This window comes from Suricata suricatta, chromosome 16 (genome assembly GCF_006229205.1).
Source record: "Suricata suricatta isolate VVHF042 chromosome 16, meerkat_22Aug2017_6uvM2_HiC, whole genome shotgun sequence".
Taxonomy (NCBI): Eukaryota; Metazoa; Chordata; class Mammalia; order Carnivora; family Herpestidae; genus Suricata; species Suricata suricatta.
In genome coordinates, this window is record NC_043715.1 from 48,301,559 (window position 1) to 48,314,274 (window position 12,716).

General features: G+C 53.9%; 1 protein-coding gene across 3 annotated transcripts in view; it reads left to right on the top strand.

The window, feature by feature from the left end:
• Window positions 1-12,716, top strand: part of NECTIN2 (nectin cell adhesion molecule 2) — a 160,618-nt gene that overhangs the window by 137,001 nt on the left and 10,901 nt on the right. For 2 of the 3 annotated variants that reach the window (XM_029926573.1, XM_029926575.1), the window contains exons 2-4: window positions 8,010-8,405; window positions 10,555-10,851; window positions 12,506-12,623. In XM_029926573.1, coding sequence (XP_029782433.1) covers window positions 8,010-8,405; window positions 10,555-10,851; window positions 12,506-12,623 — 811 coding nt within the window. The remainder of the gene's footprint in view (window positions 1-8,009; window positions 8,406-10,554; window positions 10,852-12,505; window positions 12,624-12,716) is intronic. The other variant, XM_029926574.1, reaches the window with a different exon arrangement.

The following is a 12,716-nucleotide window of genomic DNA, read 5'->3' on the forward strand; positions in this document are numbered from 1 at the left end:
AGGGAGCCGAAGTCCAGAGAGTAGGAGACCCACACCCAGAAAGACCAGGCTCTCGGATGTCAGCCATAGAGGAAAGAGAACATGAGAACAGCTAAGGAGGTGGGCCATCTTCTTGGGCCAGTGAAAATGTTCCGAGATGGAGATGGACCATCGGTCAGGAGGGGGCACAAATCGATAAATATGCTAATGCCACCGAACTGTGCACTCAGAATGAGCGGGTTGGATGGTATGGGAATTGTAACTCTATAAAGCCGTTCGAGGGGCGCCTGGGTGGCTCCGTCAGTTAAGCACTTGGCTCTTGATTTCGGCTCAGGTCATGCTTTCCCAGTTCATGGGATCAAGCCCTGTGTTAGGCTCTGTGCTCACCGTGAGGATCGTCCTTGGGATTCTCTCTTTCTCTCTCTCTCTCTACCCCTCCCCTGCTCATGCGTGCGCTGTCACTGACTCTCTTTCTCTGAAAATAAATAAATCAACTTAAAAAAACATAAAGCTGTTAGAGAATATGACACAGACACAGAAAGCAGAGACTCTGAGAGAGACAGAGGCAGAAAGCAGACACCCTGGGGGTTGAAGACACAGGGACAGACTCAGGGCCCAGGAACCAGATGCAGAGAGAGGTCAAGGTAAAGGACCTGCCCGGGTGGGGGCGGGGAGCTCAGAGTCTCTGGGATGGAAATGCTTTGGGGTACAGGTAGACTGGGCAGAGCGGTAAGTGAGAGCCTCCGTATGAGGGGCTCAGCCAGGGAGGGCAGTCCTAGAGATTCAGCCCCCGACACATCAGACCCCAGAGTGGGGAACCTTCAGGATGGTCAGGCTGCAGAAAGGCAGGCAAGTCTCCGCCTGGAGAGGGAGGGATAACCACCATCTGAGACATGATTGGGGGAGACAGGGAGGCAGGTGCAGAAAGCCAGCCCCATCTCCAGGCGGTCAGCCCCGTCTCCAGGCGGCTGCTGCTCCTCCTCGCCTCCCCCCAGCCCAGCCCGGCTCCCGGATGTCCGCTGCGGGGGTGGGCACTGTGATTAATGCAGTTAATTAATTAGCAAGGTGGCTGAGGCCAGCGCTCCTAGCACGCTGGCCTTCCAGGGCCTGCTTCAGTCCTGCCGCACCCTACATGGCAGGTCACAGTGTTTACGCGTCTGGAGGGGGGATGAGCCAAGCCCTGAGGATCCAGCAGGAGCCCAGGAGTCAGGGCCCCCTGCCCCCTACTTTTCCCAGGTGCTGTAAGTCACCATGCACCTTCCTCCCTGCCTTGATCTTCGGTCCCCAGGCTGTGTGTCTCTGTCCCTCACAATTTTCTCCTGGGCTCATGCAATGCCCTGGGCAATCCCATCCCCCCACCATCCCCCAGAAAACCCACAGGCCCAGTCCACAGAGACAGGAAACGTGTCTGGGGACCCAGCTGACACCTCATGAAGCTGTCACCGGCCTGCCTTGCCGAGGAAAGCTCAGGGAGGCCCGTGTTCCCATGGCCAGACTCTCCCCCACTTGGTGCCAGCCACATCCCAGCCAAAGTCAGGGCACAGGCACCCACCCAACAGTGCGCTGGGTCCTAATTTTAGGCCAGCCACCCTCCTGGCTTCTGTTCCCCAGCCTCCATCTAAAACGCCAACCCCCTGTGCCCCTGCCTCTCATAGCCTGTGGGCCTCACGTCCTGGCCACTCCCTTCTGAACTTGCCACCAGTGTGGTTGAGCCTTCTTCCTCATAGCACCAAGCCCCAAGCCCTGTGTCCTGGGAGAGCTCTTCCAGAAGGCACAGACCTAACCCTGTTCCTCCCCCTGGGTGAAAGAGAGAAAGAGACAGACAGACAGAGAATCCCAAGCAGGCTCTGTGTGGAGCCCGATGTGGGGCTCAAACCCGCAAACCATGAGATCACGACCAGAGTTGAATCCAAGAGTCAGCTACTTAGCCCACGGAGCCACCAGGCGCCCCCAAAAGCCCAGACTCTTCCTGGAGCTCCGCCTGTGTGATCTGGTCCATGGCCAATCTCCAGCTTCACCTCGTTCATTGATTTATCACCTTTACGGAACTCTTACCGTGTGCCAGGCACTGTTCCAGGCTCTAGAGCTACATTAGCCAACAAAGACCTCCTGCCCTTGGGCACTGATGTTCTGGGGGGCAGGGGAGATCCATCAGGTGCTTTGAGGAAAAGGAAGCGGGCTCAGGGGAGCTTTTGTTACTACGGTTAGGGTGGTCAGGGCGTGCCTAGCTGAGCAAAGGCCTGAGGGACGTAAGGGAGGGAGCCATTGGGTCATGTGGGGTGGAAGCATTTCAGGATGAGGGAACCAGTGCAAAGGCCCTGAGGTGGTCTGAGGAAGAGCGGGGAGGCCCGTGTGGTCAGAGCAAGGTGAGCCAAGGAAAGAGGGTGGGGGATGAGGCCATAAAGGGGGTGAGCATAGATCGTGCGGGTCGTCGCGGGTCGTCGTTGTGGGGGTTTCTTAAAATTCTGAGTGAGGAGAGCCACCCGAGGGCTCTGAGCCTGGAGGAGGGACCTTTAGGCCGCACTTGGGGACAGACCATGAGGGGCCACAGCAAGCCCCGTGGGCAGGTACAGGCAGGTTAGACCAGAGGAGGCACTGCCGAGCTCAGACATGGTCTACTGGTGGGTTTATCTTGCAGGCGGAGCCGACCGGGTTTCCTGATTACCTGTGTCGGGGTGGAGGGAGGATGAGGGGTGACGTTTAGGTGGAAACACCTAAAACATGGACCCTTAACCCCACAGGGGCGTTCATTCGTTCAGAAGTAGACACAGAACGGGGCGGGGTGGGGGACTTCCAGAGGCACCTGGGTGGCTCAGTCGGTGAAGCATCCAACTCTTGGTCTTGGCTCAGGTTACAATCTCAAGGTTCATCAGTTCGAGCCCCACACTGGGCTCTGTGCTGACAGCGTAGAGCCTGCTTGGGATTCTCTGTCTCCTTCTTTCTCTTCTCTCTTTCAAAATAAGTAAACATTAAAAAAAAAAAAAAAGAATGGGGAACTTCAAGCCATGGGATTTATTTTTAATTTTTTAATGTTTTTTATTTATTTTTGAGAGACAGAAAGAGACAGCATGAGCAGGGGAGGGTCAGAGAGAGAGGGAGATACAGAATCTGAAACAGGCTCCAGGCTCTGAGCTGTCAGCACAGAGCCCAATGTGGGGCTTGAACCCACGAACCGTGAGATCATGACCTGAGCCAAAGCCGGACGCTTAACCGACTGAGCCACTCAGGTGCCCCAAGCCATGGGATTTTAGAACCTCATTCATTCAGAGAATATTGAGTGGGAAATGGGGGTGCAGAGGGAGGCGCGTGTGGCCCTCTGGGGCAGAGTGTTGGGGATCAAAAACTCATCTGGGGAGCCTGCCCCACAAGAAGCTAAGAGTGGTTTTTTAAACCTCTGAATTGGGGCGCCTGGGTGGCTCAGTCGGTTAAGCCTCCGACTTCGGCTCAGGTCAGATCTCATGTTCGTGGGTTCGAGCCCCGCATCAGGCTCTGTGCTGACAGCTAGCTCAGAGCCTGGAGCCTGCTTCCAGTTCTGTGTCTCCTCTCTCTGCCCCTCCCCCTCTATGCTTTGTCTCTCTCTGTATCGAAAATAAATAAAACATTTAAAACCTCTGAATTGGACAGTGTCAAGACACCACCCTAGACACAGGAGGGCAGCCTTCCTGACTCACAGAAGGGTCCCAGGGACCCAAAGATGGGGGCGAGGGGGGGGGGGGAAACTCCATGAGTCTGAGCTCAGCTTCCCTTGAAAAGGAATGCGGTCTCCTTCAGGAAGGAGACCTCAAATGGGTCAGGCCTCGGCTGTAGGTTCTTACGCCCCCACCTCACCCCCTTCAGTCTTCTGGGCATCCTTGACAATGACTCTCGGGGCAACATGTATCTCCCCGCCACGCTGTCCACTCTCGGAGGACAAGCGCCTGACTTCTTCCTGTCCCTTCTGAGCCACCCGCACCCCATACAGAGCCGGATACTGAGCTGTATTTATTGAGCACTTACCGCGTGCCAGGCCTCGGTGTCAGCTCCGGGGTACTGCAGGGATCGAGGGAGACATCCCATCTGCTGGGGCCTCTAGCACCCAGGACCCGTTTGAGTTACTGTCGCCTGGACTTGCACGGCCAGTCCCTCCTGGCCCCCCACCACCCAGTCCCTTTAAGATCTAAGTCTCCCTCAGGGAGCCAGCCCCCAGCCCCACACCCAGGCTCCATCTGAACCTCTGGGTGTGGGGCTGGGGGACCATGGTCAGGACTTTGTGCTGTCTGGTGAGGCATTTCTGGGCCAGCTCCACCTGCCCCTCGGCTCAAGCCTAGTCATTCTCCAGCTGAGGAACACTCCATAGCTCCCACTTGCCTCCAAGGGTAAAACCTGACTCCTTGCCCCCCGCCCCGACTTTGCTCTCTCCAGAGCTCAGGAGGGGAGGGCCAGATGATTGCCAAGAGAGGGGCAGGCCCTTGGGACACCCTTGTCCTACATTCAGTGCCTTTGGAGGCCGGGTGGGTGAAGGGTCTTGGCACCGGAAGGAAGGGGCAGCCTTTCCTCAGCTCTACGCAGTTGGTGACCCCCAGGAACCCCATATCCTGATTTGGGTCTGGATTTTGAGATTTAATCTCCAGACCCTTCTGTGGGTCAGTAGATGGTTGAGTGCGGGTTCGTAGTTGAAACAGTGCTGTGTGGGCCAAGACTGAATACAAGCAAAGCCCGGATTTGGCCTGCGGCCTCAGTTTCACTTTGGACTCACCCACATGGGGCCCTGCAAAGGCCTTACGGCAGAAAGTCCGCAGAAAGTCGTTTCATGGGATTGTCACAAGCGACCCTGCTTGAACATCCCCACTTTACAGATGGAAGAATTTAGGCTCAGAAATGAGGTCACCCCCCCTGGAAAGGGACCGAGCCAGCAGGACGCCCGTGGAAGCCTGCTCAGGGATCCCGCAATCTTGACATTCTATAGTGTGGCCTGTCCAAAGGGGAGGAGGCCCCCTTCCCAAAATGTCACTCTTGGGTTATTTTGGTAAATATGTGGGGATTCCATGAGATGGTAGGGTTGGTTTTTTTTTTTAAGTTTTTTTTTAATCTTTTTTTCATGTTTATTTATTTTTGAGAGGAAGAGAGAGTGTGAGTGGGAGAGGGGCAGAGAGAGAGAGGGAGACCCAGAATCCGAAGCAGAATCCAGGCTCTGAGCTGTCAGCACAGAGCCCGACACGAAGCTCGAACTCATGGACCTCGAGACCACGACGTGAGCAGAAGTCAGATGCTTAGCCGACTGAGCCACACAAGTGCCCCTTAAATATTTTTTTCAGTGTATTTATTTATTCTAAGAGAGAGAGAGAGAGAGCAAGTGGGGGAAGAGCAGAGAGAGAGAATCTCCATCAGGTTTTATACCATTAGTGCAGAGCCTGATGCGGGGATTGAACTCACAAACCCTGAGATCATGACCTGAGCCAAAGTTGGACACTTAAGCAACTGAGCCACTCAGGTGCCCCGAGATGATAGGTCTGTTACACAGTAGTCTGGACTGTTGGCTTCTTTTCCAAGTCTCTGGGACCGGCCCCCGCTGGTGCCTTTACCTTCCACAGGGACCCTCTCATTAGGGTCTCATGTTAATGGCCCCTGGGTTCCTGTATGAGGCCAGTGGCTGCACATGCTCCCCACCCCCATCTTGGTCAAAGACAGCTGGGCAGGCTTTGCCCCTTGAGACATGGCATGTGCCCTTGGCCTTGCCTCAAGGCTGAGTGTCAAGGGCCACTCATAATTATACTTACCTGGCTGTGTTTATTTAACAAGCGCTGATCTGTTTCCTGTGGCCCTGTACTAAGTGCTCCACAAATATTCTTTAATCTTTATAACAACCCCTGGGGGGCGGAGCCCTGTGATTATCCTCATTTTGCAACTGAGACGTTAAATGACTTGCCTGAAGTCACACAGCCAGCACGCGGCAGCGCCAGGATGCAGACCCAGGTAGTCTGTACCTACAGTCACCGTGCACTGCAGAACAACATCCTTCTTTATTCTGGTTCTTATTAAAAGTGAGAAAACAAAAACAAACAAACAAGCAAACAAAAAAAAAGCGAGAAAACAAAAGACAAGAAAGAATAGGCATTCATTCAAAAACCCATTTGCCAATATCGACGGCAGTTCTATTCACAATCAACAAAACAGGGAAACAACCTGAGTGTCAGTCAAGTGATGAGCACGTAAGTGACACATGCTGCAGCCACAAGATGGCATAGTATTCGGCTGTGAAAAAGCAAAACGCGACATGCGCGGTGCGACAAAACTTGAAAACGTGATGCTAAGAGAAGGAAGCCAGTCACAGCGCCACCTAGTGTATGATTCTATTTATGTGAACCAGTCCTCGGCCACAGACCTGCGGAGACCAAGTAGATGAATGAGTGGTAACCAGATGCTGAGAGAAGGGGGGATGGGGAGTGACTGCCAGTGGGTATGGAGTTTCTTTGGGGAAATTATAAAAATGCCCTAAAATTGATCGTAGTAACAGATACTATATGTAACAAGTTTTGTGAATATGCCGTATATTGTGGGAATTGTATCTCAATAAATTTGTTTAAAAAAAAGTGGGTCACCTGGGTGGCTCAATCAGTTGGGTGTCCGACTTTAGCTCAGGTCATGATCTCATGGGTTCATGGGTTCAAGCCCCACATCAGGTTCTGTGCTGCTGATGCAGAGCCTGGTTGGGATTCTCCATCTCCTCTCTCTCTGCCCTTCCCCCATTTGTGCTTTCTCTCTCTCTCTCAAAATAAATAAACTTACCCAAAAAAAAGAGAAAAGGCCAAAAGGGCTATAGGTTTTCTAGAAAGGTGTAAGTACAGTCCTGTGGAGGAAAAAAAAAATGAAAGCTGTCCTCACATTTAAAAAGAATTTTTTTAATGTTTATTTTTTTAACGTTTATTTTTGAGGGAGAGACAGAGCATGAGCGGGAGAGGGGCCACTCAGGTGCCCCTGCCCTCACATTTTAAATATTTGAGATTTTATGTCGTGAGAGAGGGCACCTGGGGGGCTCAGTTGGTTGAGCATCCGACTTCAGCTCTGGGCATGATCTCACGGTTCACGAGTTCAAGTCCTGTGTCCCGCTCCGTGCTGACAGCTCAGAGCCTGGAGCCTGCTTGGGATTCTGGGTCTCCCTCTGTTTCTCTGCCCCTCCCCCACTCGTGCTCTGTCTTTTATTATGTTGTGAGAGACTTTTTTTTCTGTAATTGATTTATCACGGGGGTATGGAAGGGGGGATGTAGATTCTGGTTTTCTCCAAACATTTTATACTGGAAATTTTCAAACCTACGGGTAGGTAGAAGTTGCAAAACAGCTTGGGAGGCCCCTCCCCCTCTCTGGCCAGACGTGACAGAAGGCTGTATCTTGCTACATTGTCTTCACTGCTTTTTGTGTTTTGTTTTCCGGGAACCATTTGAGAGTATGTTGGAGACATGACATTTCAGCCCTGCATCTTCAGAGACAAAGGAGTGCTGCTGACCCACAGTGCGATCACTGCACTTAAGAACATGAGTGTTAAAAAAAAATAAAATAAAATAAAATAAAAAGAACATGAGTGTTAATTCCCGGGCGCCTGGGTGGCTCAGTCGCTTAAGCATCCACCTCTTGATTTCAGCTCGGGTCATGATCTCACCGAGTGTGAGTTTGGAGCCCTTGTGTCCTGGAAGGTCAGCCCAGAGCCTGCTTGGGATTCTCTCTCCCTCGCTGCCCCTCCCCGGCACTCAGGCGATCTCTCTCAAAATAAACAAACCGGCTTTAAAGGAATATTAACAATAATTATATACATGCTAGCATATCATCTAGTCCAGGCTCCCATATCCCCAGTTTTTCTTCTAAACATATTCTCTGGATGAATCGGGAATCGGGACCTGATCCTGCGTTGCCTCTGGGGCTACGTGTCCCAGTGGGGCTCCTCAGGGACAGCCCTGCCTGGCCCGCAGGGGTCTGGCTCCTTCCCCCACCCACCTCTTTCTCTCCCTCTCTCTCTCTCTCTCTCTCTCTCTCTCTCTCTCTCTCTCTCTCCTCTCCAGGAGCCCAGGATGTGCAAGTTCGAGTGCCGCCCGAGGTGCGGGGCGACCTGGGGGGGACCGTGCAGCTCCCATGTCTCCTGCTCCCATCGGGACCGGAGGTCCGAGTCTCACAGGTGACGTGGCTGCACGTGGACGCCACCGGCGCCAGCAGGAGCGTGGCCGCCTTCCACCCTGCCTATGGGCCCAGCTTCCGCGACTCCAAGTCTGGCGAAGAGCGGCTGTCCTTCGTCACCGCCGGGCCGAGCGCGGGGGCCAGGCAGGGCACCGAGAAGGAGCTACACGATGCCACGCTGGCCCTCCGGGGGCTGACGGTGGAGGACGAGGGCAACTACACCTGCGAGTTTGCCACCTTCCCCAGTGGCACCAGTCGGGGGGTGACTCGGCTCCGGGCCATAGGTGAGAGGGGCCGGGCGGGAGAGCCCTTGCGCAGATCTGTCGCTGTCCCCGCGTCAGCTGTCATGTGACTTCCTCCGGGGTCTTCAGTCAGGTGGAAATCTCCATGAGGCGCCTGCCGTGGGCCAGGCTCTGTTCTAGAAGTTGAGGAGACACCAGAGGCCGCAAGGCATTCGCCAGATGTATACTGAGCACCTACTATGTGCCGGGCACTGTTCTAGGCTCTAGCAGCAAAGCAGTACGACAGAGCTTCCTGGCCTCCTGGGGCTTCAGCCCCAAAGGGTTTGAGACACCCACCCAGTACCATTCCTGGGTAAAGTCTTTCATTTCAGAGGCGCCTGAAACCCCAGTTTTGCATAATTCAAACCACAGATCTCCACTGTGCCTCCCCTCGCAGAGGTCTGTTCGAGAGGCAGACGCAGCGAAGCACCTGCCTCACACCAGGCGCCTCTCCTGGGGCAGGTGCACAGACCAGACCTCTGCTTTCTCGGAGGGGCAGGTGACCTGAGTGGCCCCAGAAGGAGAGTCAGATGTCAGGGAAGTTCCCTTGAGCGAGTGAGCCTGGGATCTGCAGGAGGAGGGGGAGCGAGCCCAAGGGAAGGGAGACCAGAGCATCGCGGGCTCCGCCACGGGTGGGGCGGCGGGGGCGGGTGCCCGGGGTGGTCAGGGGGCAGATAGCAGGGTGACTGGGGAGGATGTGAGGAGGGCCCATCGGAGGCTCTGGCAGTCCAGGAAAAGGAGAGGAGAGCCGTTCCACATGGATGAGCTCAGGAGAATGCCAGAGATTTCTCCAGGCCGACCGGGGAGCGGAGGCCAAACTGGGGACAGTCTGGCTTTAGCTCCAGGTCGGTTACTCCTCATGGAGGTGTTCTTGTTTTCCCTCCTCGTCGCTTTCCATGTGTTCCAGGAAGACAGATGAAAAGGGGCAGAACATTTCTAACTTTGGGAATCGCCGTAACCTTTAGCCCACTTCTGGCCCCACCATTTATGGGGGATTTCAGGAAGGAAGTAGAAGGCCTTTGGAGCTGGACCTTTGAAAGACATTATTCTGCTTTGGCTTAAAAAAAAAAAAAAAAAATCTCAGCCCCTTCCAGGCATTGGGACAGTGTCTCTGCTTTTTTAGCAGAGCAGGACAGATAGCACTGTCACAGAACACGGCATAACTAGTGCCTTACGCAGAAATGCATTTAATCTCCACAAGAGTCCTACGGGGTGGGAGTTTTTTTAAATTAATTTTGGTTTTAAGTTTATTTGTTTTGTTTTCTTTTTTAATGTTTATTCTTTGAGAGAGAGGGAGAGAGCGAGAGAACGAGTAGGGGAGGAGCAGAGAGAGAGGGAGACACCGAATCCGAAGCAGGCTCCAGGCTCTGAGCTGTCAGCACAGAGCCCGATATGGGGCTCGAACTTGCGAACTGTGAGATCATGACCTTTGTTGTAGTCGGACTCTTAAACGACTGAGCCACAAAGGCCGCCAGAGTTCATTTATTTATTTATTTTTCTTTCTTTTTTATGTTTGTTTATTATTGAGACAGAAACAGAGTTTATTTATTTTGAGAGAGAGTGAACAGGGGAGGGGCAGAGAGAGGGAGAGTCCCAAGCAGACTCCATGCTGACAGCATGGAGCCTGATGTGGGGCTCAAACTCATGAACCATGAGATCATGACCTGAGCTGAAATCCAGAGTCAGACACCTACCTGACCCAGCCATGCAGGCGCCCTGGGCATTTTTTTTTTTTTTTAGATTATTTATTTGTTTATTTTGAAAGAGAGAGTAGGAGAGAGGCAGAGAGAGATAGAGAGAGAGAGAGAGAGAATCCCAAGCAGGCTCCACACTGTCAGCCCACAGAACCCGAAGTGGGACTCAATCCCACACCGTGAGATCATTTCCGGAACCAAACTCCAGAATTGGGCATTCAACCAACTGAGCCATCCAGGCAGGTACCCTGGGGTGGGAATGTTTATTATCTCAACTTTACAAAAGAGGAAACTGAGGCACAGAGCTGAGAAATGACCCCAAAGCCATGCAGCTGCCGACCGGAAGAACTGGGATTGGAGCCCAGGCAGTTGGGGCTTAACGGCTCAGCTCCACCATGGAGGTGTTTGTTGAATGACTGCCTGTGAAGAGTGACGTAACCCCTCTGTTCTCTCCCCAGCACAGCCGCAGAACCATGCTGACACGCAGGAGGTCACCCTCAGCCTGGAAGCTGTGCCTGTGGCCCGCTGTGTCTCCGAGGGGGGCCGGCCACCCGCCCGAATCTCCTGGTTCTCGCCCCTGGACGGGGAGGCCAAAGAGAGCCAGATGTCCGGGCCTGTGCCCGGCACGTTCACTGTCACCAGCCGCTTCATCTTGGTGCCCCTGAGCCAAGCAGATGGTGTCAAGGTCACCTGCAAAGTGGAGCACGAGAGCTTTCAGGAGCCCATCTTGCTGCCCATTACCCTCTCTGTGCGCTGTGAGTGTGTCAGGATGTGACCACGCCCCCTATTTCTACACTGGCCTCTCTAGGACATAGTCTTCACTGTCTTTTCACTATCGCTGAGGGCTGTCTACAGGAGCCCTCCAGGCCAGATTCTGCACTGCCTTCCTGCCCGTTGTCTATACTGGCTCCCCTGGGCAACTTCTTTTTTTTTTTTTTTTAATTTTTTTAATGTTTTATTTATTTTTGATACAGAGAGAGAGAGCATGAGACGGGGAGGGGCAGAGGGAGAGGGAGACACAGAATCGGAAGCAGGCTCCAGGCTCTGAGCGTATCAGCACAGAGCCGGATGCAGGGCTCGAACCCACGAACGTGAGATCATGACCTGAGCCGAAGTCGTAGACTTAACTGACTGAGCCACCCAGGCGCCCCTTCCCTGGGCAACTTCTACACCCTGCATCCTCACTGTCTACACTGGCTCACTGGCGTCTCTAGGCTTTCTCCTTGCTGCTACCATCAGTGGTAGGCAAGGTTGGCAGGGGTCAGGGTTATTTTTTTAATTTTTTAAATATTTTTATTTTATTTTTGAGAGAGAGAGAGAGAGAGAGAGAGAGCGCGAGCGAGCAATGGGGGAGGGGCAGAGAGAGGGAGACACAGAATCTGAAGCAGGATCCAGGCTCTGAGCCATCAGCACAGAGCCCGATACAGGGCTCAAACCCACGAACTGTGAGATCGTGACATGAGCCGAAGTTGGATGCTCAACCGACTGAGCCCCCCAGGCGTACCTGCAGGGACCAGTTCTACACATTTCTTCCCAATCCCACATCCAGCAAAGTCCCACTGATAGATTGAAATCGACCACTGGGGGCGGTATTTACACCAAGGAAATTGGCAAATTTCTGCAAATCAGGCCTATTCTTTTTTTTTCTTCCATCCCCCTTTTCAGAAAGCCAGTTCACCAGCCCCCAACCTGCCCCCAACAGTGTCCTTTTTGGTTCCTGTGGGCCCCCGTTGACACTTTTCCTTTACTGTTTATATCCACCACTATGAGTCTATACCAACCAGCCCAACATTGTCTACACACACTACCACCACTACCACCACCCCCATTCACACCTTCTAAACTGACTCTCCTGGGGTCTCTACACCAACTTCTACCTGCCCTTTCCCGCCATCCAGTATAATTCACATTGGCCCCTCTAGGCCCCGTCCACACTGTCCCTTCCAGTATGTTCTGTGCTAGCTCTTCCAAAAAGAGCTACACCTACACTGACACCCCAATATCACCCAGAGCAGCCCCCTCGCACTCTTCCCTGGGCCCCGAAGAGTCACTTAGGCTGCTCTTCTAGGCTCTGTCCAAACACAGCCCAACTTGGCATCTTCTGCACTGGCTCCCCCCGCAGTGCCTTTGGTTAAGCCAATTCCTGTATCTGTTCCAGGCGTGGTGGGCAGAACCCAGCCCTCAGACGCTGCCCGCACGGAACAATACCTTCCTCAGAAGATCCACGGGGCACCCGGGGCACCGGGGGCGCTGGCCTCGGCAGACCTCACCCAAACTGATCTGCCCCAGTTTCTATGGGCCCTTGTTGCCAACCCACCTCATTTCTTTCGGATTCCCATCTGTCTGCTCACGTATCAGCTCTTTTGGGACTCTGCCCGTCTCTGAGCCAAGTCCCCCCATTTCCTCCAGACCCCCCCGAGGTCTCCATCTCCGGCTATGACGACAACTGGTACCTCGGCCGCAGAGACGCCTCCCTGAACTGTGATGTCCGCAGCAAGCCGGAGCCCACGGGCTACGACTGGAGCACGTGAGTCCTGGGGGGGCCTGGACCCCTGGGTCTGAGGGGGGAGGGGCTGGGGGCCTGGGCCCTGGGTCTGAGGGAGGAGGGGCTGGGGGTCTG